Source organism: Emydura macquarii, unplaced genomic scaffold (assembly GCF_026122565.2).
Source record: "Emydura macquarii macquarii isolate MOO-44397 ecotype Brisbane River unplaced genomic scaffold, CSIRO-AGI_Emac_v2 contig_2676, whole genome shotgun sequence".
Taxonomy (NCBI): Eukaryota; Metazoa; Chordata; order Testudines; family Chelidae; genus Emydura; species Emydura macquarii.
In genome coordinates, this window is record NW_027132813.1 from 44,188,466 (window position 1) to 44,215,825 (window position 27,360).

General features: G+C 44.1%; 1 protein-coding gene across 3 annotated transcripts in view; it reads right to left on the minus strand.

Annotated features, from left to right (window-relative positions):
- Window positions 1-26,763, minus strand: part of SPTLC3 (serine palmitoyltransferase long chain base subunit 3) — a 138,222-nt gene extending 111,459 nt beyond the window's left edge. The window contains exons 1-4 of one of the 3 annotated variants that reach the window (XM_067564674.1): window positions 26,674-26,763; window positions 24,982-25,125; window positions 22,711-22,743; window positions 21,605-21,677 (exon numbers count right to left, since the gene is read on the minus strand). Coding sequence is in view for 1 of the 3 variants with exons in the window: in XM_067564671.1 (XP_067420772.1) it covers window positions 17,651-17,761 (111 nt within the window). In the remaining 2 variants the exon portion in view is untranslated. Of the gene's footprint in view, window positions 1-17,650; window positions 17,762-21,604; window positions 21,678-22,710; window positions 22,744-24,981; window positions 25,126-25,972; window positions 26,086-26,673 lie in introns of those variants that run through there. The other 2 variants (XM_067564673.1, XM_067564671.1) reach the window with 2 other exon arrangements.
- Window positions 26,764-27,360: the final 597 nt, after the last annotated feature.

Here is a 27,360-nt window from a genome sequence, read left to right on the forward strand (position 1 = left end):
AGGTAGATGTCACCCTGTTGGCTTGCAAATGATTATAAAGAAAGACATTAATTTTTCTACTACAACATAATTAGTTAAAAAGAGAAATTATTTAAACTACAGAAGAAATTGAATAAAAACCTGAAACTAGTCCTATGTAATCTATTTATTAGGTAATTAAAAAAAAATCTATATTAGAGGGTGGAAAAACCTAAATATAGGGGAGCCATGAATTTGATGAACCTCTCTGCATAAGTATATAGGCATTCCCACATAGAAGGAAACTTTTTGACCATGCTTTGCTGTCCTCATTATTCTTATCAGGATATGGTGTTTCATGTTCTCTAAGAGCCACATCATTAAAGTGGAAAATAAGAACGAAAGAAGACTGGTTAAACAAACCCTGTAAGCAATAGGAATGTCCTGCACTATAAGAACCTATAGGACTAGAACCTAGGAACCATGGAGGCTCAGGGCTACTGACATCTTCACATACCTACTAGAGGCTTAGGCTAAGGAGCCCTGGCAGGACCCTGCAAAACTAGGGTTGGCAGGAAGTATTGCCCAAAAGGGCCTGAGTGGCAGCCCCTCACTGAACACTGATTGGCTGATACCAGTATGTAAACCAGGAAACCATAAGGGAGAGCTGTCCGAACAACAACATAGACTGGCTGCTTGCTTCTGCTTCAGACTATGTTAACACTAGACCCTAGATTCCAGCTCCTGACCGTGGTTCATCCTTGACCTCGCTCTCTGTAACCTGACATTTGTCCCCAATCTCTTGACCTTTCCTGATGCATTGATTTGCCCTCTGGCCTATCTCAGACTATGATCTCCTGGCATCTGACCTGACCTCATTCCTGACTCCTGCACTGACCACTAGGTCAAACTGTCCATGCCTTGGTGGTGACAGTTTGCTCAGACTGCCTTTACCCTGCCTGCCAAATCCATCCAACTCCTCCAGGGGGTCAGGATCCCCTCCAACAAGTGGCTCCTCAAGGACCAGGGACTTGCAGGACCTAGTGACCCATCTACAGGAGGGGAACCTTGCATTATAGACGCAAGCTATACAGTGTGCATGTGAAGTAAAGACGCTGCATAAGAAATTAGCCCAGTCACAGGCTCAGGTGGCCCAGCTGACTGCTGAAGCATAGACCATACGAGTGCAGCTAGTGCACTCACAGGGAGAAGCAGTGACACTGCATGCTGAACAGACCGTGCATTACCTGAACCAGTCCCTGTGGTGCCACTGCCCAAACAGTTTGACGGAGATCGTTGGAAATTCTGGGTGTGCCTGAGAGTTCTTCCTGCTCCACCTCTGAACATACCCCACAGACCAGACTAAAATGGGGCTAGTGTTCAGCTGGCTTTCCAATGAAGAACTCGTTTGGGCCTGTCCCCTGTTGGAGCAGAAAAGCTCAGTGCTCTCTGACTGGGATGCCTTCCTGCAAGCCATCATAAACCATTTTTGATGACCCGTGTCACATCTGCTCTGCATAGGCTGCTCTCCAGAAGCCTCACCAAGGCAAGGGCTGGCCACCTCCTACACCACTCATTTCCGTTGGCTTGGTGGGGAGTCGATGAGGTAAAAGACAAGCTTGCCTACATTGAAAACCTCACCCACCTAGATGCTTTATTGACCTTGCCGTGTGCAGACTTTTTGCTGTGTGAGCAGGAGAAGGAAAGGAGAGGTGGCCCAACACCCCATGCCTTCCCTCCATACCTGTAAAACCAAGTCCTGTAGAACCAAGTCCTGAACCCATGCAGACTGATCTGGGTTGCTGCCATCTGACCCAAAAGGACAGGCACGTTCATCACAGCTGAACTTCCTTTTTTACTATGGGGCACCAGGACTCACCCTTGTGCGTCTGCCCAGCTTGGAAGAACTTGGGAAACAGACCAGTCCAGGCCCAGTAGAGAGAAACAGCCTGGGCATCACCAGAACTCAATGCTCTAGAACTACCCTCTCCGCCCTCAAGTAGAACCTGACCTAGGAACCATGGAGTATCCCTGCATTTCCAGTTCTACTGTGGTTGCAGGTCTTGGGGCAGATGCAGCAGATCACCCACAACTAGCAATGATAGACTCTGCGGCTACTGCCTGCTTTATAGACATTGAAGCAGCCAAAATCCTCCCCATCCCTCTCCAGTTGAAATCCACACTGGACCTGGTGGAGATGACAGATGGGTTACTCCTATCGTAGGGGCTGGTGAATCAAGAGACCATCTCCACAGAGGCCCATACTGGAAGGGCATCAAGAAACAATATGCTTTGATGTGGTCCTCTCTCCATTCTTCCTGATAATTTTTGGCATTCGTTGGTTGGAGGGGCACGACCTGTGTATCTCCTGATGATAAAGGAGCATTAACTTCTCCTTTGAATATTGTCAGAAATTGTGTCTCCAAAGAACCTCCAGCTCCCAGGTGACCTGCACCCAGGGCCCCAGGATTGGATGAGACCCTCAGAAGTGGAACCCTGGACAATGGGGACTAGTCAGATGGGAGCAGCTCCAGGCCAGAACCTCAGCCTCCCTGACAAGTAATGTGACTACCTGGATGTGTTCAGAAAAGAAACATGCAGACTCACTATCCTCACACAGAGACTATGATTGTGCAATAGACCTACAGTCTCAGGCAAACGCCCCCTACGGATGAATATACTCCATGTCTGAACCAGAACTGGAGGTGCTACATGTGTATATCCAGGAAAATCTCATCAAGGGCTTTGATCAATGATCTACCTCTCTAGTTGGAACACCAGTCCTCTTTGTGAAGATTATCATGCATTGAACCAAGTGACTATTCATAACTGGTATGCCTTGTTCCTCATTCTGGAATTGCTCAACTGCTTGAGGACTGCCAGGATCTTCATGGGGTGTACAATCTAATGTGCCTAAGGCCTGAGGACGAATGGAAGACAATTTTTCATACCCAATATGGCATCACCAAGTAGTCAAAGTGGCCATTTGGCATAACCAATGCCCCTGCAACATTCCAACATTTTGTAAATGATGTATTCAGGGACATCCTGGATCAGTACATGATTATCTATATTGGTATTTTCTGAGAACCCTGAGCAGCTCTACCACTATGTCTAGTCTGTCTGGGAAGACTACAGAGGCATGGTTTATATGCTAAACTGGAAAAGTGCGCCTTTGACCAGAGCATCATTGAATTTTGGGTACATCATCTCCCCAGAGGGAATTCAGAAGGACCTGCAGAAGGTGGACACTATTTACAACAGGACAGCATGCCAGACCCTCTGGGAACTCCAGTGCTTCCTGGACTTTGAAGAAGTTAGTGATGAATCTCCTATAGAAATTTGCAAACTAATAACTGCCCTGACTTGTCCTCCTTTGCAAAGATGTTCAATTCACTTGGTTGCCTGAAGCCCAGCTCAGTTTTGACCACCTAAAAGCCTCCTTCACCACAGCCCCAATTCTGGCACACCCCCACCCAACCTGTCCAGTAGATCCATTTGGGCCTATGGGTGGTACTCTCTCAGCAACTTCGACTTCAGTCAGTTCTGCACCCTTGTGCATTCTATTCTCGAACACTTACCCCCACAGAGATGAATTGTGAAATATATGACAAAGACCTGCTTGCCATAAAAAATGCTTTTGAAGAACAGCAGTACCACCTGGAGGGAACTGCCATTCAGTACAGGTTTTCGCTGGCCATAAGAACTTTGAGTAATTCCTCAAGGCCTGGGTGTTGAACCAGAGGCAGTTCAGGTGGGCCTTGTTCTTTTCTTGGTTTGAGTTTACGATTACCTACTGTCTGGGAAAGCGAAATGGGAAAGCTAATGCTCTATCATGGAAGAGAGAATACTACTGGGAACCGACTTCTGAGCTCCCCTACCTCCTTAAGCCTGGAAAATTTGCCAATGCCATGATTCAGTGAGACCTGCTGTCCCTCATCCAGTCCACCTGGAAAGAAGACCCACTTACCCAAGGGACACAGTCCATGCCATTGGGGGCTAAGATGCATCACTTCATGCAGGATGGGATAACATACTTTGATGAGCACAAATATGTGCCCCCAGAGTGTCCCTGATTGGAGGGGCTACAGCTGTGCCATGATGCGCTACCGGCAGGTCATTTTGGCCACTGGAAGACCTCCCACATGGAGGTCTGAACTTGAACCAGAACTTGCGTGCCTCCTGACTTTCTGTTTGCCCTCTGGTCTGTCTCGAACTGACCTCCTGGCATCTGACCCTCCCTGGCTCCCTAGGTCAGACTTTCATTCTCCTGCAGCATGTTTTTGTAAATGGATGAATGTAATTCATAAGTCTCTTAAATGACTCCTGTTTAGAGAATGCTGTACATGAGGTAGTAAATAGTCCTACTATAGCCAACTTCTCTTTATTCCAATTTTCATTTCTCTTCCTAATTTTTGTTTTAAATATTGCAAGTAGTTTCCTAAGATTCAATCCACAATCACTTAAAAGGTATCTTTGTAATTCATGGATCCATACTATGAAAGAAACATTCACCAAGGTGTGGCAGCTGCCATCTTGACCAACACATCAGAGAATGAACTGGGGAACTCCAGAGCCAAACAATAGAATTATAGAGTTTAAGGCCAGAAGAAACCTGTAGGAAGGAGTCTGGACCTGAGGAAGGGCTGCAGTGACCCGGCTGGACCGAAACAGACCCAGCAGGCAAGTCCGCCCAGCAACAGAAGGGCCAGGCTGTCATAGGGCTGGCAGGCCAGTCTGCCTGGCAACCGAAAGCCCGGGCAGTGATAGGACCGCCCGGCCAGCCCAATCAGCAACTGTGGGGCAGAGTCTCTACAGGAAGGGGCAGTATAAAAGACAGGCCCCGGAGCCCAGTATAGAGGAGACTGCCTCCCCCGGAGTCTGGATCCGAGGAAGGGCCACAGCGACTTGGCCGGATAAGACGGCCGTACTACAAGACAACTAGCTCATCTAATTTAACCTCCTGTATATCCCAGACCAACACTACCACCACCTGCACCTTAAACCCAACAACTGAACAAAGTATTACAACGCATCAATCTCTACAGCTTGAGTTCATTAGGCGGTGTTCATTAAAATCCTATCCTTCACATATGCTCAGCTGCCTCTTGACACTTGTGATGTCATAATTTCACTATTTCTCTAGTTACCACAGAGTCTACCATAGTAGACAAAACCTGACTTTCTAATGCAAAAGCCAAGCTGACATTTTGTGGGGGGACTAGGGGAAGGGGGTAGCAAAGGAACTCTCAGCACTTTTTTTTTAATGCAACACAAAACAGCAAAGAAAGACAAAAGCCCCCTGCTGAAACCCTCCCCTACCGCTTGCAAGCCACTTTCATTAGACACTTTCCAGCAGGGAATTCTAGGAAGAAAAAAAAGATACTTATTAAATGCATTAGGAGGCCTGTTGAAAATGGATAACTGAATCAATCTGCTTGTAAAGACAACATACCATACAGAAAGAGAGATGAAAAGAACCTATAAAATAGTAAGCATCTGTTTACACTCAAAGCTGCCACTGCCATAGGAAAGGTTTCTCTGGTAGATTTTTATTCAGAGCAAATTCTAAAAAGGCTAAGTATCTGGGGACTGCTTGTGTGTCTTCTACACCAAGATAAAGCATATTTAAGAAATATAAGGGGCTCTGCAACCATGAAAGACCTTTTTACCCTTGAAAATCTTAGCTTGCAAAGAATGATCTTTGGCTCACTCTTTCCTTTCACTTTTATTTGAGGATGAGAGAAGTGGGGAAGGCAATGTATTTCTACGTTAGTTACTACACATTATTGGCCTAGTTTGCAGAGTTCTGCAGCTCCTGTTGAATTCAATTGGAGCTGCATGTGCTCGGCACCTCTGAAAAAAATCAGGCTCAACAGCGTAGATTGTGATTGGTACTGATGTGGCCATAGAAGGATCCCCTTCCCTGCATGGTTTTTTTAGGGATAACCAGACCTTGGGCTGGGTCTCAAAAAAAAAAAAAAAAAAAAAAGGTAATTAAAAAAATTAATATGCTTTTTTTTTTATTGTAACTTTCCCTGCTATCCCATTTTATACTTCAAGATTACATTTTTCAGGCTGGGCTGAAACTAGACTTTACATACACCAGCTACCACCCACTTTATAACTCCCATGACAAAGTCACCCAAAGATGTGACCTACCCATAGAATTATAAAACCTAAGTATCCATTTACATCTGTAAGCAGGTACAAAGAACAATGCCAAGAAAGACTGCTGAGCAAGATAGGTGAGGGATGGTAGCCATAAGTAAAACACTGGGCTATATAAAAGGTGTGTAATATGTATTAGGACATAGTCTGAAAGGAGTTTGTCATTTGTGATTCTAATTTCTTTTTCCTTTGGGGCTGAAAACTTCTGGGCTGCTGCCTGGCACCTCCCTATCAGTCCATGAAACCCACACATGTAAACGAAAGGGCTGCTTGTATAACAAATGATGCAAGTTAAATTTTTATATAGTGACAGTATTGACAGTGTATGGATGGAGAGCCATACCTTTTATAATGTGGATATGGCAGTATATGTATACTCCACTAGATACAGAATGGGGTGAAACCTTAGGTGAATCTTTAATGACTCTAGACTTGTTGTGAATTCAAAAGCTTAACTTGGATAATTAAATTTGTTCTTCAAGAGCTGGGCAAATTATGTTACAAAATAATGTATTCACTGAAATCAACACATTTTTTTCCAATCATGAAATGTCCAAAGGGAATAAGATTTTTTTTTTTAAATAATGAAAGCTTGATGTGACACATTTTAGCCTATGGATGGCTTGCAAACAGTTTGTTGCAAATATTGCTACAAGCATCAGAAGTTTGAGCTTTCTGATTGATCACATGATTGGCTGAACAGCTGGAGGGTTTATTTGAGTCACTGGGTTTAAGATTCTTTCAGGGAGAAGATGGGAGGGCTTCAGAGTGAGGATGAGCAGACAGATATAGAAAATTCTTCAGTCCATGTTCTTTTAGTGTCTTGTATTTACTGGTCTCTAATATCTCACCTACATCACTATGGTCAGTGACACATAACAACTGTGTGTTTGTGAATGTACATGGCCCAAACTGTGCTGGGTAGGGGCAGATCACAAAAAATAGTCCGTTTGGGGGCTCTTTGTCCAGTGGTCTGAGTGACATTTATAAATCTGTCCCCTGGGCTATATTTGTTTAAGCAAGTTCCTGTTTGCGAAGGCCTTTATTGGCTTTCCTCACATGAAGCTAACGAGAGAGGTAGGCACAGCAGCAATATAGGGAGAACTACAGAAGAGAAATGTCAGGCCTTCTGCAGCTGCAAAGAAACCATCCTAAAGAGTACCAGTAGAGCTTTGTTATCTCACTGTGGTACCTCTGCTAGGGGCAGATCACAGCAGTCTCCTGCACAGAGATCAGTCTATTTTGCAGCAGACAGGCAGGGCTTGGGGGAAGAGAGGGAGAAGGCAGCTCCTTGAAGTACAGAAGATGTGACAGTCTGTTGTGCACTCACAGGATGATGCAGCTGAAGTCAGTGCATCTGGAGAGGATGCACATGACGCACATCTGGGTTACTGAGATCATTGAGGACTGTTACCAGGGGGCTTGTAACAAAAGTCAAGGAAGAGCCTAAAGGATGTTGTGTGGAGACTCTGCTTTATTCAGTGTCTGAGAAATGAAGTATGTGTTGGTTTGGGGCAAACATCTGCTTACGTGTCACACAAGCTATCTGGGTTGGAAAACGGAGTAAATGGAAAAATACTCCCACTCCTATTATTGCTTCACTTGCAATTTAACAGATGCTGCATTCTGCTCCTGTTGGTTGGCTGGCTGGCTGGGGAAGTCTGAGAATCTCCATGACCTCTCCTGATCCTTGGGGCATCCCTTGTTCCAGTGCCAATTTTGTCCCACCCCTTCCCACTCCGGGGATCACGGTTTTAAAATTGGATTCGATTAGCAGCCTACAACGGTGAACTCACTTCCGCACACCAGCACCACACCTCACTGATCAGCTCCAGGACATCATCTAAGAGCTCCAGAGACTCTAAAACATTGAGAATAGCCATTTTGCTGGTGCCAAGTGCAGGCTGTTGACTTTCTGGCCTTGAGAAAAGCAGTTCAGGTAGAAATTCTGTGTAGCTGAATGTGATGATGGAGATGGATGTGTAGCCAGGGGCACGGGAACAGTTTTTCTAGTGGGGACGCTGAAAGCCACTGAACAAAACTGTGAGCCCTGTCCATGACCAAGGCCATGCACTCGGTTGTTCTTATTATTTCAAGCCAGGGGGTACTTCTCCACCCCCAGCACCCCTCGTCCCAATGCTACCAGGTGTGGTGGAACTCTGCATTCCATGTGTCACCGCTTTCTGGCTTCATCCAGAGGCTGGAAAGCTGATTCCTAACCGGAACCTCCCTGGGGAAGCAAAGTGCTGCTTGAGGCTGGCTGATGTGGCTGCAGCTATTTCAAGGTTTGTGGTGAGAACATGCTTTGAGTTCTCATTACTGAGGAAAAACTTGCTCCTCACTAGGCTCAGGGGAAAGAATGGAAGGATTTGTGCAGAGCCAAGGAGGAAACAAAGAGCACATGCCAAAGTCTGTTATTGGGAAGGCCTGGAGAGCAAAGGCTGAAGAGGTCAAAGCAAACATTGGGAATCTCATGGGCGTGTGGCCTCCTGGTGCTATGCAGAAAGGTCTCCTTGCCCTTCTTCATGTTCAAAATTGCTCCACTGCTTGAGTCACATTGTGGTCAAATGCAGCAGCAGTAAGATCCCCCTCTACACCAGCTTGCCGCTAATATTCATGTGTCACTTTTCCTACTGACACTGCTGCCTGTCGACTCCTGGTCTGAGCAACAATGGGAGGGAATTGTCTGTGCAGAAGGTGTTGTGTATTTCCCTGCGCTGCAGATAGCGGTGTACACACAGTGCATTTGTCCTGGGGTGCAAACCTATTACTTCACAATCTGGCTGCGGTGAAGGATCTCATTGGATGCTCAGTCTCTGACAGGACTGAAGTATCACCAGGTGAAGAATTCTTCTGTTTCTGTTGGCTATTGTAGTCCACTCCTTTCATTCCTACTATCCTCTCTAATCAAATTATTAAAATCTCTCTCCCACACTTTCAATCCCAAACCTCTCACAAAATGCAAGGATTTCTGGTGTTCTGAAAATGACCTGTGCAAACACATATTCTCCACAAGGAACTTCAGGAGTCCTCTGCTTGGCCAGTGGAGGGAAATGTAGACTTCCCACATAACACCCTGTTTTTCCTCTTCTATTCCGATTTCTGCTTTGCTACCCTGTACTGCTTCACTAATACTAAACAGCAGCAGAGTGAAAGTGATTTTTAAAAATCTAGTAAGCGCTTCCATATAGTTTTTGATGAGATCTGCCCCTAACAAAAAAACAACAATTTTTCATGCTTCTGCAGCTTACCAGTGCAAGCAGACACACATAAAATGATAGGAGAAAGGTTGCTTCAGGGCTGCCTACATCCCTATAAAACTAGACTTTAATCTTCACTGCACATTTATAGCCAGCATGCTTTTAAAAGCAGCAGGATTTTAGTTATGATTCTGAATAAGTGATGGCCAAAGTCTAGTTTTATAGGGACCTAGATAGCACCCAGAGAACCATTATCCTATAATTTTCCTGTTGCTGAAATCATTTATATATTATGCTATATCTTTGGCTAGCACAACAGCTAGAGAATGCTGCCAGAAGTCACTCTATTTGCTATAAAAGGCAAAACACCATCTAATGAACTGTTTACAGTGTTGTAGTCATGTTGGCCCTAGCATATTAAAGAGACAAAGTGGGTGAGGTAATATTTTTTATTGGACCAACTTCTGTTGGCGAAAGCATGTCTCTTTCACCAACAGAAGTTGGTTCAATAAAAGATATCATCTAATAAATTGGAAAGGTGGGCAGTTCAAATATTGGAGTGACAGAATTTGGTACACAATAAAATTAGTGAGTATACAGATTCCTTTTGGTAGCTATTTTTGATGGAGAAGAATAAGCTGATATGGAAAAGAGTTTATATGATGTAGCTTGTCAGCTAGGAATGAATTAAATTAATTAACTTAATTTATCCCAGGAATTTGCTCCTTTAGAAGGTTTATAGATTTATGTTGAGACAAGAGCCTTGGAAGAATCCAGATGACTAGAAACAAAACCAAAACTCACCACTAAATATTTCTGAGACCCTACTGTGTCTTTTTTAACAAGGCTTGTCATCCAAAGACCGACTGATGGTATTGCCACCTTTTAGGTTTCATTTTAGGTGACAAAAGTTGGAATGCATATAGTTTAGTTTGTCCAACATTCTGACTTTGCCAAACTTTAATGATTTGGGTTGCACTGTTCCGTCCACCTCAGGTTGACTTTTTTAGTAAAATTTCAGCTAAAATAGTTCAGCCATTTCTCAGAATGATGCTAGGGAAAAATAAATATTGTTTTACGCATTTAAGTGAGTCTTACGATGACTTTGTTCAGAGGCACCAGTCTTTAGATCAAGAGCTTGAAATTTTGAAGGAGGGGCATGTCCTGTGGGCAGGAGTCTGTCTTTTGCTGTTCTTGTGAAAATGTGCCCAAAGCTGGCCAAGTTATAAGCCTCCAAAAAAATAAAAATAAAAAAAATCTCTATTTACACATGCTCAATAGAGACTTCTTAGAGTTTGACAGCTATGGTCTTCAAAGATCCCATTTGCACTGGCAACGCTCCAGCTCAAGGCTGCAGGAGCTGAACTGGACTTTCCCTGCAATTGTTCTTCTGGCTGCCAGTGGCCACTGTAGCACCAGGCACATGAACTAAGAACAAATGAGATTGTCTGCCTTATGCTCTCAATGTTTCCTGTGCTAGCACCCAGGAAGCAAAGAGGAGAAGCCCAGCTGAAATGCAGAGGGGCAAGGAGCTGGGCCTGGAAAGTGGCAAGATCGGAGAGCAGGATAAAAGGGTTGGGTGAGTCTGAGACGAATAGCCAAGAGGGTGGGTGTAGACTAGAGAGTCTCAAAGCTTGGGCTTAGGCCTAAGTGGGAACATGTACACTACTATTTTTAGCCCCATGGTGTGAGCCCCAGGAGCCTGAGTCAGCTAACCCAGGCTCTCAAACTAGCTGCTTCAGGGTTTTTTGCCTTGTAGGTGTACCCAGAGAGATTAAGGACAAAAAAATACATACATTTTAGGTGCTCAATTTGAGATGCCTATGGTATGATTTTTAGAGAATTTAGCATTTTATATGTTCAGACCACAGCTCTCGTTGACTTCAACCACTGATCATTCAGCACTTCTGCAAGTCACACTGCATGTGTCTTATACTGGGTGCTCGGAATGTGAGGAACACGCCTGTGAACATTCAGATTTAAGTGATGTGTCCAGTATCACACGGAACTCTGTGGCTGTTTGAAAGAGTATTACATGAAAGCACGCAAGGGGACCTTGAGTGCACACCAGCAGGGTCTACCGGGACCAATTAATGTGCCATGTGTAAGTGTGCTTTAGGAATCACACCCATTAGAGGGAGGGAACTTAGTTACAACCCAGTTGCCCTCTGCCACCGCCCCAAATACACCATGGTTGGAGGCCTATCTACACTCCAGCTTTCAACCATATCCCTGCAACCAGGTTAAATTCCTAGATAATTCAAGAGATCAGCCTAGTTACAGGGACACAGTTAGGTCCTGTCTGCATCACCACATGTAATCCTGTTAAAAACTAGGTCCCCTGACTCTTAGGATTGCAATGAAGATATGGTCAAACGGACTCATTTACAAAAGCTCCTGGAACAATGAGATGTACAATTTCTCCTTTCCCCTATATAGGAACTTCCTGCATTAAAAAGGAGAGAGGTTTGGCTCTCTCCCACAGTCCCAGTCAGCACGGCATTAGACCTCTTCTCCGAAGAGAACAGTATCTCTTCTAGCAGAGTGCCCTACAACTCCTGCACTGCCCCCCCTTCAATGCTACCTCTTTTCCCATCATCCTCTGCCATCAGTAATGACATGACACAAATTGCTAGAATTGGGGAGGGCCTGCCTACTCCCCACACTTGGTAATCTCAAATTACCCTCTACCTCCAAAACCCTACCCCAAAGCCCATTTAAAAACACCCTTTATTCAGAAAAAATGTTTTGGGTTTTTGCAGGCCCAGGACAGCCACACACACATACAGGTATTCTCACACCATTCAGATGCAAAACACGTCAGTGATCCCAACCCAAATAGTTTTGCTTGCTGTTAGCTTCTCAGCAAAGAAATTTATGAGGCTGAGCTCTGCAAAGCCTGATGTTCCAGTTGGTCACTCAGGGTACATCTACACAGGGATGAAAGACCCACGGCATGACCGGGGCTGGCCTGGGTCAACTGACTTGAGCTTGCAAGGCTCCGACTGCCAGGCTAAAAATTGCTGTGTAGACAATCAGGTTCAGGCTGGAGCCCAAGCTCTGGACCATTCACCATCACAAAGTCCCAAAGTTTGGGCTCCAGCCCAAGCCCCACTGTCTACACAGCAATTTTTCAGCCTGGAGCCCAAGTCAGCTGACCCAGGCCAGCTGCACGTTTTTTATCCCTGTGCAGATGTACCCTCTGATGCAACTGTTGCACCATTCTCCATTTCTTGGCTTTGTGTGGGGCCAATTTCACCGTATCACAACCCCATTGTTGCCTCTGTATCACCTCTCAAGCTACCACATGGATCGCCTAAACAGTGGAGGTGTACAGGTTAAAATGCTCATCCCATCGATGTAACTCCACTGCTATGCTGACATAATAAAACCACCTCTGCGAGAGGTGTAGGGCTTCTGTCGGCTTAGTTAGGGTGACGCAGTATCAATGTAGAGACTGCATCTCTTACATCGGCTGTGGGGCTGTGATTCTTCTCAATTTCACTGCTCCAGATTGACAAGAAAACCCCACTGAGAGCTGAACAGCTGGTCTCATCTCCTGGCTGCAAGCGGGGCAAGACTCCCTGAGCTGCTTCTCAGCCTGCTCCCTGCTAGGAGTTGGGGCAGCCTTGTTGATTACATGGCTGAGCCATGAAACTGACAAGGCTGCCTGGCTCCCGGCAGTGAGCAGGAAGGGAGGGTGAGAAGCTGGGGCAGCTGGACCCCACTCCCCAAGGGTGAGAAGACCCTGGCGGCTTCCCCTTGGGAATGGGAAGGCAGGAAGCCCCGGATGGCTTCTCCTGGCTCCCGGCAGGGAATGGAGAGTGGAGCAGGGAGAGCCCACCTGGAGCCTGTGGGGCTTTCAGCTTCCCACACTGCCCCTCTTAGATCGGTGGAAATGCTCCAGGTGAGGACGCACTCCACCGACACAGGTATTGTGGACATCAGCCATTACTTCAGTGGCTGTCAGTCGACCTATGTTAGGTCGACTTATTTTTCTAGTGTAGACAAGGCCTTATCCTGAAACACCTTAGGCCTTAGTAGGAGGTATGTCTGCACTTTGAGCTGGGGGTGTGATTCCAGGCGTGAGGAGACATATGCACGTTCGCTCTGATCGAGATATCATGCTAAAGCAGAGCGTGGTCACAGCAGCACAAGTGGTGGGAGGGGCTAGCTGCCCCGAACATGGGCCTACGGTCTTGGATGAGTCTTTATTTCAATGTAAATTAGGACCTGAATACCTTTGTTGTTCTGGACCTAAGTGACTTGTCAAAGCTCAGTGTCAAAACCTGTTTTATCAATTACATCACCTGAGTATCCTGCCCCAGTAGGAAACTCCCCATGCAAGTCACTTAATTATCAGTAATGAGTGGGCAGAAAAGTGGGGTGGGGTGAGGAGCAAGGATGAGCAGGGGATAAGATTCAGTGATTAGAACACTAAAACGGAGTTATGGGAAACCTGGGTTCAATTCCTGCACTGCCACAGGCTTCCTGTCTGACCACTTCATTTCCCCAGGCCTCCATTACCCATCTGTAGCCTGTGGATAATGGCGTCTCCCTACCTCACAGGGCAGCTGGGATGATAAATACATTACTGATTGTGAAGTGCTCCAACAGTACAGTGATGGGGACCAGATAAGTACCAGAGACAGAGTAGCAGCAGCTTCCACTACATATCTGGATGGCAAAGAATTGGAAAACATGATAAAACGGAGCAGGATTAGCTGGGGTGAAGAGACAGACCAGATAGGAAAGGGTAGATTCCTATGAGGAACAAGATTCCTGTTGTACACAACTCTCCTGTCTGCTCTTCTCCCCTCCACCCTCAATCTGTGTTGGTAATGGGCAATATAGTACAGGTAGGGAAACAGCATGGTATTTTGACTAGGGCATACAAATAATACTAGGGCATGGGACTAGAATTTTGGAGACCTGGGCTTCTTTACACTGTCCTGCTGTGGGGGCATAAACAGTAGTGTGTACCAAAGTACTGTGCTGTACCCCTCCCCCATGCAGATGCCGCAGGCATGAATTAAAAGGTTCATAATTTGCGTTCTTGGTTTGCGTTCATTTAATGCTTTTCAGACAGAACTATATTAACGTGAACTAGGAACCTTTTAGTTCATGCCTGCAGCATCCTCACGGGGGAGTTACAGTGCAGTTCTTTGCTGAACACTACTATTTACAGCACTGCAGCCCGAACTGTGGGCAGCATAGACACAGCCTTGGATTCTCACCTCAGATCTGCACTGACTCACTGTGACCTTGGGTGAGTCACTTGATCTCCCTGTGCATCCATTTCTCCATCTTTAAATGGGGAGTAATGCTATTCCCCCACCTATCGCTGGTTTGAGGTTTACTGTTGAAAAGTACCAAGTATTATAATGCCATCTCCGTCACAACAGCAATGGCACCCCTTATGGTCCTGAGGCTGGTGTCTTGACAGGCAGCAGCTCCCAGACACATTCATGGAGGCATTGCCAACCCAGCAGTTGGGCAATGGAAAATCCAACAGGGATAGGGTTGCCAGGTGTCTGGTTTTTGACTGGAAAGTCTGGTTAAAAAAAGGGACCTGGCAGTGTCCGGTCAGATGTACTGACTGGACACCAAAAGTCCAGTTACCACAGGCTGGGAGGGAGAGGGGGGAAGTGGTAGCTTGTCATCCAGTCCTGAAGAGGCGGCTCCCGCAGCAGCATGCATGCATCGGCTTGGGCAGCCCCTATGGAGGAGCCCAGTTTGCAGGCCTGCGGTGGAGGACACAGTGTGGGGGTGGGGAAGGGGCGAGGTGAGTGGGGTAAGGGGCTCCCGGCGGGCATGGAACATTCTCCAGGAGGGAAGGAACACGAGCTGCCCCGCCAGCCAGCGCTTCCCCCAGCTGTGTTCTCAGACAGCTCCGGGGCGGGGAGGGCTCGAGTGGGCAGGGAAGGGGGCTGCTGGGCAGGCAGCACAGAGGGAGGCAGAGGCAGGTGGCTGTTGTGCAGGAGGACCACATCTTGGCTCACCAGTGGGGCTGCCTGGCTGCTCCCATGTTTTGGTCCAAGTGTCTTAGTGTAAATAAACCAAATGCGGCCACAGCCCTCTCCTGACCTGCACTTACAGGCAGCCTCCTGGAGCTGGGGTTTGCAAATCCCTTGGGGCTGCTCAGGATGGAGTTGAAGGGGGAGAGCAGTGAGTGTTGGGGTGGGAGGAGAGAGGAGGAAGGGGGGGCCCAGGCCTTGGGGAAAGTGGTGGGACGGGACCTCAGGGGATGAAGCAGAACAGGGGTGGGACCTAAGGGGGAAGAAGTGAGGCAGGGTGGTCTGGTTTTCACAAAATTAGAAAGTTGGCCACCCTGGCAGGGACTTGACCCCAGCTCGGCTGGCTACGAGTGCCTTAGGGATCTACCTGACTGGTGTTTATAGACGGGTTCCCTGCCCCGCTGAGGAAGGGTCAGATTCATCATAAGTAGGAAGCTGAGGCATTCATGCAGTGGGTGGCCATGTTATCCCAGGAATCAGACCAAGAGCTGCAGCCAATGAGAGGTCCAACAACACAAGAAGCTGGAGATCAAGGAAACCAAGAGGCAGAACCAGCTGCATCTCTCTGTTAACTCACCCTCCCCTGTAAAACACCTTGCACCCCCCAATTGCCTCCAACTACAAAATGATTGATTAATTCCCCCCTTCTCTTCAACCAATTTGATGTTTAATGGTAATAATTCCCAACTCTTACAGCTGCATCGATTAACCACTCCCTCCATGCCCCAGCCATTATTTTCTTATTACTCACCCTCAAGTACACGCTATTCTATTTTTCTGACTATGTTCCTATTATTAACAGGTGGCAAATCTTTTCACTCCTCCGAATTTGCTGTCACAATTTCTCATTCTTTATTCAGCAGCTTAACTATTTCTGAAGGGTGAGATGTACCCCTAAGAATTTGCTACCAATGCTAAAAGTATAGATTTTATATATTACAAATGGAAATATTTTTAATTTTTAAAATGATGCCACAGAATTTCACATTTGGCTTATAGGAGCAAATCCGAAGACGTGGTTTTCCCTGTCATTACACAAGCTGTCTTCCCATCCTCCATCCATACTGGGGTTGGGCCAGCAACCAAGAGCCACTCATACTGGAGACTCCTGGGGCTAGCACCTACTAACCTTTACATTAGGTGTGTCCTTACCTGCCTTAATGAGGGTGCTAAATGCATGAGCTTCTCATTATGAAAAAACTTAAGCCAGTTGTTTCTTGATTTTAATTCATCTGAGCCAGGCAATTGAAACTGCTACAGTCATTGCCTTAATCTTTAGGCATATGCAAAATTAGAAAAAATGTCAGGTAAGCATTCAAGCACAAACTGATGTTGCTTACCATTCCACTTCCTAAAGCACAAAATTGATCATCTTTTTCTATTCCCACCTGAAACTTTAGCTCAAAAATGATGCAACCATCCGTATATTCTCAAAACCAGCACAACTTTGGTTTGAAGATCCAACACATTTCTGATAATGATAGGCTTCACCTACAGACATCTTTTAACATTTAGTTCATACAACCTGTTTTACAAGAGAACACCTGAGGTTTCGATGTACCATATAGGGAAAACCACGCACTTCTCATTAGCTGTAGTGAGGCATTCATGCAAATGAAAGGCTGTGGTTTCAAAGAGGCAGATCAGATGCCAACACCTCGAAAGAGTGGTCTGTATACCAATCTGACTTTTAAGTACTACTAACACTGTAAAATTAGTGTAAATAAAAAAAAAAAAGATCAATTGTTAAGCCTGCCAAGCATGCCTTAGTAAAACAAGGCACAGTGCCAGGCATACAACAGTATAATCACCTGGAAAATCAAGCAGCAACAACAACAAAACCTTTCCCCTTCCTCATTTTTGCACCTTTATTTCTAAATCACACATGTGCAGCGTCAAATAATAATAAAAACACTGCACAAACTTTCTAAGAGGATAAAACACGTTTTCACCCATGATTCATATACCATCAGCAACACTAGCAGGAAAAGCTTTAGGGACCTACAACTTTAAGGTTTGTGTGTTATCTCTATTTCTGATATGAAATACCAAAGTCTAGTTAGACCAAGGGCTCCATTCTATTCCCTGAGCACTCATAACACTCATGGACTTCAGCCAGTGACGCAAAGAATGCAGGATCAGGCCCCATGTTGTAAAACTTATCATAAAAGCCAATACTGTACCATCAATTCAATGAAAAATGAAGACAGATTTTTACAAAGCTAGTTTATTAAATACATTTGTAACTTCATCTAAATGAATTCAGAGTTCAGGCAATTAAACAAGTGATTAGTTAAATCTTACCTTAATTTCTTTAGCAATTCCATTTTTCTTATAGATTCCACTTTTTAATAGGTTATTCTGTTTCTGATGACAATGTAGATGTCCATTGCTGACAGCATTGGGATTAGCCATTTGTTTAAATTAGTAAAATTCTCAGTTCTTAACAGCGTCTCAGGTCTTTCTACTTTAGAAAGGCAGAGGGATGAGCAGATAAAGTTCTGAGTTGAGGCCTGAAAGGTATCCAACTGGTCTGTCTGGCTTTTCCAGGAGGAGAGGAGAGACTATCTTTTTGCAAGATCTTAGAAACTAAAACCAAACTGTTACCTTTATACTGCTTCAGGCCCAGTGAGGTTGAATGGCAAGTACATGGTAACAGGTCTGCTTTTAAAAACTACAAAGTGTACAACTCATGCTGGTTACTGTATGAACACAGCACCTATGTGAGTCAACAAGATTACTACATGCAGCTGGAAAGAAAGTGGGTGAATTACAAGGTGGAGACACTTAAAGATACACTGCCTCCAAAATATGTGGTAGTACCAAACTTTTGTCCCTTGATTACATTCAGAGAAGTGATAAGTTATCCTGCTTTGAGAAGATTAGTAAAAGGTTGAAAGTTTAAAAAGCAAGGTGAGCCACAAAATTTTAAGGTTGCTCTAAGAATTTCTACATTGGAACAGGTAATACTTGGTGGTCATAGAAAAATCACACGTTACATTCTTCTTAAGCCAATATGACGGCAGACACAAAATTAAAAAATAGTAAGAAGGTAATAAGACTTTCTAAAGAAAGATTATATATTTTAAACTTATGCAAATCTTGATGTCAGTCACCGTTACTATTGAAAGAGGCTCAGTAGCCAAAATTTGCACAGATTTCTTTGGCCTCGATCCTATAAACACTTATGCTATTTATTCACTACTCTGGGTTGCCCTTTTGAAAGCAAGGGGACTACTTACAGAAATAAAGATAAGAAAATGCAGGGTTTGAATGGTCAGGGCCTTTATTAGAAGTTAGCACTTCCATTCCACCTTCATCAGAACACCTTTTTTATGTCTCCATTACCAAGACATCCTGAGACAAGTGGGTCTTTACTTAGGCAAACCTTCCATTTGGTGAGATCTTTCTGGTATGGACCATTGTTATTTAGTAGTGTGAACATAGTTCTCAGTTGCTTTAGCTTTGCTAACAATAGGATTAAACAGATGGCTATGCAATTCAAATTACTGAGAGGTGTCAAAAAACCCCTGTGTTACAGGTAGGTTTGAGCGGGTCTTATTTTTAAACTTAAGCCCCAAAGCATTTATGCATGTAAATAGTAAATTGGACTACTTATGTGAATGCTTGCAGGATCGGGCCCTTTGACTTTAAAGGGAACACTCATGTGCTTAATGTCAAGCATGTGTCTTCGCAGAACAGATTTTACCGGCAAACAGATTTTCTGGATGCTTTTTCCTATTGAGGTTGCTTATCTATTTGATTGTGTGAAGTGGAGACCTTTATAATAACAATATTCTAACGACATCTAGAACTACAACTTTAAAATCCTTACATCTACCTACCTTGAAATCTACATTTCAAAGAAAAGTAAGGATTGAGGCTTTAATCAGTAAAAATATTTGAAGTGTTTAAATAAAAAAATTAATAGTGTAAAAGAAAGCTGCTCACTTGACAAATTATAGGTTACAATACAAAAAATGTAGCTCAGTATTTCACACCAAAGCAAACACATGAGACTTTCAAGTTATCATAAATTAAATTATTACTATTTAAATGTTGAATTAACCAGATTTTAAATCTGGAGTAGAAATTTTTTTTGCCAATTCTGAAATCTCTTGCCATGGGTATGTACTGAAATATTAAACAGTGTTTCCTCACTCTTTTTCTCTTCTAGGTGACTTATGACTTACAAAGGACAATAATTTAAAGGGGCCAAAACCTCTTTTGTGTCTTCAAAATGCGTGTGTAAGGCCTGAAATGTGTTTTTTTTCCTTTAGAAGTATCAGGAATGTCAAATCACATCTTCCCTTATTTGTTGACTGTTGGAAGACTCAGAAATGTGTATTTAGAGCTTTTCTAGTTTTGAGTTGAAAGATAGGGAGGGGTGTTGAACTGTTTACAATGAGAACTTTTCTCTCAAGAGTCTGAATTAGATTGTTTGTTTTTTGTAAATGCCTCAGTTTGCCCATAAAACTCACGACCCCCTTCAAATAAGCAGGTTTTATTTTCTTGGTATGTCAGAATCCCCCTAGTTCTCCAATTGTCCATAAAGTCTTTTAGGGTATTTAAGAGCTGTACCAAGATAAAAACCCTTCCAAGCCTTTAATATATATGACAAAAGCAGCAAAACAAACAACCCACACCACAAATCCCACAAACACACTTTTACATAAGCCTGATGCCTGATTTTGTCTTCCTTTGCCAGTAACCTTTGACCTATATCCTCAGTATCAGTATGATGGCAACAGCCTTTGTTGCTGAAGACTACAGAACCACTCACAGTTATGGAGATAGCAAAGCGATGACAAGTATTATTAAAAACAGTTTTGAAAATGTAGTCACACAGAGAGTCGGTCTTAGGATTCGAATTCAGGGGTTCCTGGCCTTTGACTCTTGCTCAGCCTGCTAGACATCACTGCCTCATTTTTATATGAATCAGAGTTTTTATTAGACTCCATTAAGCCAATCAGCAGGGTGACTGTAGTGTACAATGATGGATTAGTTATTGTTATTGTGCAGTAATAGGATAATAATAGAGATTATTTATAGTAAGTGATTGAGAGATGATACTTAGGGAAAAGAACCAGGTAAGGACAGCCAGGAAGTGGGTGGGGTGAATGTACAGTAATAGTGAGTGGTATCCGCTGTTTTTCTTACATCACTAAGGCTAAGTCTACACTTACAAGTTTCCAGCAGCACAGCTGTACTGACACAGCTGTGCTGCTGTAAGAGCGCTCACGTAGCCTTGTTATGCCGATGGGAGAGAGATGTCCCGTCGAAATCATAAAACCAGCTCAATGAGCCACAGTAGCTAGGTCGGTGGGGGAGCGTCTCCCGCCGACATCGTGCTGGTCACACAAGCGCTTATCCCAGCAAAACTTATGTCCCTGGGGGGTTGTTTTTTCACACCTTTGAGTGACAAAAGTTTGGTCGACATAAGTGCTAGGGTAGACATGGTCAAAGAGAATCCTTACCAAATGAAGGACAACTAGAATGAATTATGTCTGTTCTTTCTGCACCTAGCACACCTACTCAAAGCAAGGCATGTTGAACGGTTGCCATATTCCTATGGTTTCTCAGTGAACCCCAGTCTCCTGGAAAAGATGCTTTGTGCACTTTTGAGATTGACTGACCATCCTATGGAAGAAACTGTATCATCTTTGGACACTTCTTAGTAGCTTTTCTACTCTGTACAGGATCTTATACTTCCCTCATCACTGTAGTATCTGAGAGCCTTCCTGTTGGGCACTAAGTGATTTGATTAACATCTGCCATTGTTTCTCTCATCCCTTCCTCCAGGGAGGGATGAATCTGCCCTTCAGATCTCAACTCCACCTTTAGTTCTGAGCTGGAGGGTCCAGACCTTCAATGAATTTTAGGCCTAGCTTCTGTTGAAATCAACCTTTGAGGACCTGAGGTTAATCCCTATTTGTTAACCATTCAGGTGGAGGGGGCCTCAAAATGGGCCCTGTACTGCCTGTGGCTTCTCACGTGAATAAAAAAGTAAATAAGGTCCCTTTATTAATTTCACTTTCCAGTGTGCCTATCAACATCTCTCTGAGATCATGAACAATCAATATGAAATTAAAAGATCCCATCTTACCTAATAATTTAAAAAAGGCACTAGAGAAAGGCCACCCTACCCAGCCTAAACCCTGTCCTTTCAGCCCATCCTCTCAGACTCAAACAAAGCATAAAACTTGGAGTTCACAAAACAGGTATCTTTTGAGGCAAAATTATAGGCAAAATTAATACCTGCTACAAGTCTGTTCAGGTCAACGTTACTTGGTTACAGCAGAGTGGTTGAATCCATGTTGAAGGTTTTTTTCTGCAACAAAACAATATATAAATCATGGTTGTGCAGCCAGGTCTATCGCTGCCTAATTGTGTTTGTACCAGTGAATAATTCTGAGAAAAGGCAGAAGTGTTCAATAAATATTTCTGTTCTGTATTTGGGGGTGATATGGTCTCATCATATGGTGATGATAATCTTTCCATTCCACTACTATGTCTGGAAGATGTTAAACACAAGCTACAGAAGTTATACCTTTTTGAAATCAGCGGGTCCAGATAACTCACATCCAAGAGCTTTAAAAGAGTTGGCTGAGGAGCTTGTTGGACCATTAACACTGATTTTCAGTATGTTTTGGAGCACTGGAGAAGTTCAGAAGAGTGGAAAAAAGCTAATGTTGTACCAATTTTTAAAAAGGGTAAACGGAGTGGTCCAAGTAATTATAGGCCTGTCAGCCTGACATTGATCCCAGGCAAGATAATGGAGCAGCTGATTTGGGACTCAATTAATACAGAATTAAAAGAGGGTCATGTAATAATGCAAATCAGCATGGAATTATGGAAAATAGATCCTATCAAACAAACTAGATATCTTTTTTAATGTAAGTACAAATTTGGTTGATAATAGTAATAGGGTTGATGTTATACATTTCTGTAAGGCTTTTGACTTGGTACCACACAAAATTTTGATTAAAAAACTAGCATGCTATAAAATGAACATGGCACACATTAAATGGATTAAAAACTGGCTAACTGATAGGTCTCAAAATGTAACTGTAAATGGAGAATTGTCATCAAGAAGGACTGTTTCCATTGGGGTACTGCAGGCACTGGTTCTTGGCCCTATGCTATTTAACATTTTTCATCAGTGACTTGGAAGAAAACACAAAATCATCACTGATAAAGTTTGTCGATGACACAAAAATTGGGGGCTGTGGTAAATAATGAAGAGGACAGGTCATGGATTCAGAGCTATGTGGATTGTTTGGTAAACTGGGCACAATATGCATTTTAACAGAGCTAAATGTAAAAGTATACAGCTAGGAAAAAAGAATGTAGGTCATACTTACTGGATGGACCCTCTCTCCTCGGAAGCGGCAACTCTGAAAAAGATTTGGGGGTTGTGTTGTCAGTTGAACATGAGCTCCCAATGTGACACTATGGCTAAAAGAGCTAATGTGATCCTGCAGTGCATAAACAGAAGAATCTTGAGTAGAAGTAGAGAGGTTATTTAACCTCTATATCTGGCATTGGTGTGACCATGGCTGGAATACTGTGTCCAGTTCTGTTCCCCAAATTCAAGAAGGATGTTGATAAATTTGAGAGTGTTCAAAGAAGAACGCTATTACTAATTAAAGGATCAGAAAGCATGCCTTACAATGATAAGCTAAATAGACTGTGATCTTTGAGTCTAACAAAGAGAAGGTTAAGGGGTGACATGATTACAGTCATAAGTTTCTACACGGGAACAAATATTTAACAATGGGCTCTTCAGTCTACCAGACAGAGCTATAACACGATCAAATGGCTGGAAGTTGAAGCTAGAGAAATTCAGATTGTAAATAAGGCATACATTTATGACAGTGAGGGTAAATAAGCATCGGAACAATTGGATTCTCCATCACTGATGATTTTTAAATCCAGATTGGATGTTTTGCTAAAAGATCTGCTTTAGGAATTATCTTGAGGAAGTTCTATGGCTTATGTTATACAGGAGTTATACTAGATGATTGCAATGGTCCCTTCTGACCTTGGAATCTATCACTCTATGAGTCTATGAAAAAAAATCTAGATGGCTGTCCTGCCTCAACACTTCCTGATCTGGGGATATAATGCCTAGAAGACATGCACTAGCAACACCACCGCCACCTGGAGCAATGACCTCTAAAATGGCCCATTACACCAAGAAATGGGACAAAGGACTTGGTAGACTGGTAATAAGTACTAATCTATGATGCAAAATAGCAGTATTCATTACTTGGTTTTAATCCAGGGACCCAGTCTTGTGAACACTAATGGTATGTCTACACAGCAAATAATAAAAAAAAAAGACTCACAGCATCATGTCTCAGAGTCCAGGTCAACTGACTTGGGGTCATGCTTGGAACCTGGGCTTTGAAACTCAGCAAGGGGAGAGGGTCTCGGAGTCCAGGTTCCACCCCAAGCCCAAACATGAACATCTACACTGCTATTTTTAGCCCTGCAACATGAGTCTAAGTCTATGTCTACACTTTCACTTAAGTTATACCGACATATGTCATTGAGGAGTGCACTCCTTAGGGTGACATAAGTTACACCGACAAGCGCTGGTGTGGACAGTGCTGCGTTGGCGAGAGAGCTTCTCTTAATGACATAGCTACTGCCACTCATGGGGGTGGATTAATTATGTAGATGGGAGAGCTCTCCTGTCGGTATAGAGCGGATACACTAGAGATTTTACAGTAGCACAGCTGCATCGGTACAGCTGCACTGCTGTAAATTCTCTAGTGTAGGCATGGCCCAAGTCAGTTTACCCAGGCTCTTAGATGTGCTGCTGCAGGCTTTCTTTGTTTTTTGTTTTGCTGTATAGACATACCCTTACACACATGCTTATCATTACTACTATGAATAGCACTCATGGTAGTAAAGTTAAGCACATGCGTAGGTGATGGCAGGAACAGGAACTAGCCTGCTGGCAAGGGCAGAAGATGGTCAGCTGCCACAGCTAGTAACCAAGCATAAACAGACACAAATGAATATAGACACACATCAGGTTTGTGAGGATGTGTAGTGTAATTTGTAGCAGGAAGGGAGATAACAGCATGGCCTAGTTGACCAAGCTGTGGATTGCAACTCCAGAGACTTGGTTCTATTCCCAACTCTGCCACTGGACTGCTTACTGACTTTGGGCAAAACACTTTTCCCTCTCTCTGTGCCTCAGTTTCCCCATCTGCAAAATGGGGATAACAACACTTAACTCCATGGTAACGTGCTTTGAGACCTACTGATGAAAAGCACTGTATTCAAGTTAGGTGGTATTGTTATTAGGCAGAAGCTCTATAGTGAAGCAGAAAGACAAACTAGTGTTAGGGATTTGTTTGAGTAAAATTTTCTGTTAGGCATTAGAAGAAAGTTACTTTTTCTGTGATCCTTTACCATTGCCCCATGCTATATCAACAGATGTTGACTCATATTGAACCAAGATAAGACGAGAACAAAAAGTTCAACCTTCAGTTTCACTTTCAGTTTGATAAGCCCATGGAGGGGCCTGCGTGGAACGAGCACTTCCCTAGATTCCTGTTAGCAATGAAACTGCTGGACTAAATATAAGTAGAGAAGAATGTATGCCACAAAACACCTACCTGCAGTGCTCAGGACATCTGATGCTAAAGGTGGGAGAGTGAGGGATGATGCACAAAAAATGTCACTTCCCAAAACAGGTATTGGACCTGATGCTGTTCCTGTGTCACCAATTGGGGCTTTTTCTGAGCTGCAGCTTGTCTGCTCTGCAAAAACCAAGGACATTTCCTGTTATTTTTAAAATCCATCCCCAGACAGAGAAAGCAGGCTTTAAAAAAAGAGGCTTTATCTGGGAAAACCCAGACATATGGTAACCCTACATGCCCCACTGATGGGACACATTACTAAGGACCCCTCTTGATCACTCAAATTCTGCAGAGGTGTGACGCGATATAGAATCACATGTTGTTATTTATTGTTTGTACTGTAGAACTGCCTAGAGGTCTCAGTCAGGAGTTCAGACCCCACTGTACTAGTCGATGGGCACACAGATAGCAAAGCCCCTGAACCAGAGATATTACTGTCTTAGCATGACAAGAGGCAATGGGTAGATGCAATAAAGCAAACACAGAGGGAACAGACAAGCTAATCATGATTAGCTTAAGAAGCAGCGACCACTGCACACCAGTTGCCTAAGCCATAGGCATACGGGTACCATTTTGAGTGGCAGGCCAGCCTTATCTCAGCAGTGGGGGAAGTCAGCTTTGGGGGTGCAAAGGATAGTTGGGGATAAGTTCTAGGGGAACAGAGACAAGTTATGAAAGTAAACCTGGGGGGGAGGGGTGTGTGTGAAATGTGAGGAGCTTCCCCCTTCTCCTCATGCAGCCAGCCATATTCTGATCCATCCCATACCCCCACCTCTTCCCATCCCCCGCCTGCCCTGTTGGCAGGGAGCTATGACTAAGACTTCTTCTTCTTCCTCTTCTTCTTCTTCCTCCTCCTCCTCCTCCTCCTTCTTTCTTTCTTTCCTCCCCTCACTGCCTGCTCTGTCTATGCTGAGTAGGAGCCAGGAGGAGGAGTGATGGGCAGCTAAGTAAATAGAAAGACACGCACCTCTTTTTATATCTGCAGCCACAGCAAATACTAGTGACTGGGTGGAACAACTGCAGGAAAACCCCACTCCCTGCTGGATGCAGGACCAAGAGGGGCCTCTAAAAATGTCTGTCACACCCAATGAGTGCCACTTGGCAGAGCTGCATCTTTTGGCCATGTGCTCACTCGCTATAAACAGCCCACAGAGGGGTGATTATAGCTGCAGCCAAGTCAGAACAGTAATGTTTTACACCTGCTTTGCATAGGGGTAAATAACTATGCAGAGTGCCAGGTGGTGGAGGAGGCTGTTAAGACCACACAGATGGCAATGTGATGGTGGGCTGCTGAACTGTGATGAATTTCCTCTGAGAGCCGCATCAAGCTAATTCATTCCTGCCAATCTACTGTGAAAATCTGCAGTGTTCAATACAATTATCTTCAGCTCAAACAGATCCAGCTGGGGTGGAGCAAGAATTTAACTACAATCCCAAGTGGGCCCCAGAACTTCCTGCCACTTCAAACAGCAGCAGTTTAGGCAGATTTGCTGATTTTTATCAAAGGAGTGGGATACTATTCACCTGTTCCCAGGCACATTCAGCAAGGAGTGAGCATGATGTCATCATTTTATGGCAGCATTAGGAAAGGATCCCACACAGAAAATAGGAGATTTTAGTGTGCTCAAGTGCAACAGAATAAAAACCTCCCCAACTCTCCAACGTTACCTTAGTTAACTTGGAACAGGTAACAGCTCTGGTGTTTAATAGTCCTCATAACTTCTCTCTGATTTTTTTCCCCTGTAGTGGGGTGGCCTAAGGGCAGCTCATTGGGAAATACTGCAAAGCAAGCAGGAACTTGAATTTTCACGCTCTCTGCCTGAGTTCCACCATGATTGCTTTATCAATCTCCTCTTGATATCTGACTTCCTTCTCTTTCACCTGCCAACAGGGTGGGCCCAGATTTTGTGGGTTAGCACTCCGCAAAGGAATGTAGTTTTAATTTTGACCCAGATGCATCCTGCATACCCACAAACTGTACCCCCACTGCTAACTGACTTCTGGTAGCTATCATATACACAGCTACACCAGCCCCAGAGAGCTTGAGAATTCAAAATCGACCAAGCTAATACATCAAAAAAACCCATCTCTACGGTGGAGAAGCGAGAGACAGATGGCCAGTTACTGGGTGCAGGCTGATAGCAAGGCAATAGCATATACAAGGCCTGATTCTCCACTGTCCGGCTCTCCATGTAGCTATTCACATTCAGGGCAGGAGGATATAAAATGTTACTTCTGGTGTGAGCGAGTGGAAACATAGCATTTGGTAGTGTGCTGCACTTACCATGCACAGATTAAATGGCTACACAAGATAGTGGAGAATCAGGCCAACAGTATGGGTCTTTTTATATCACT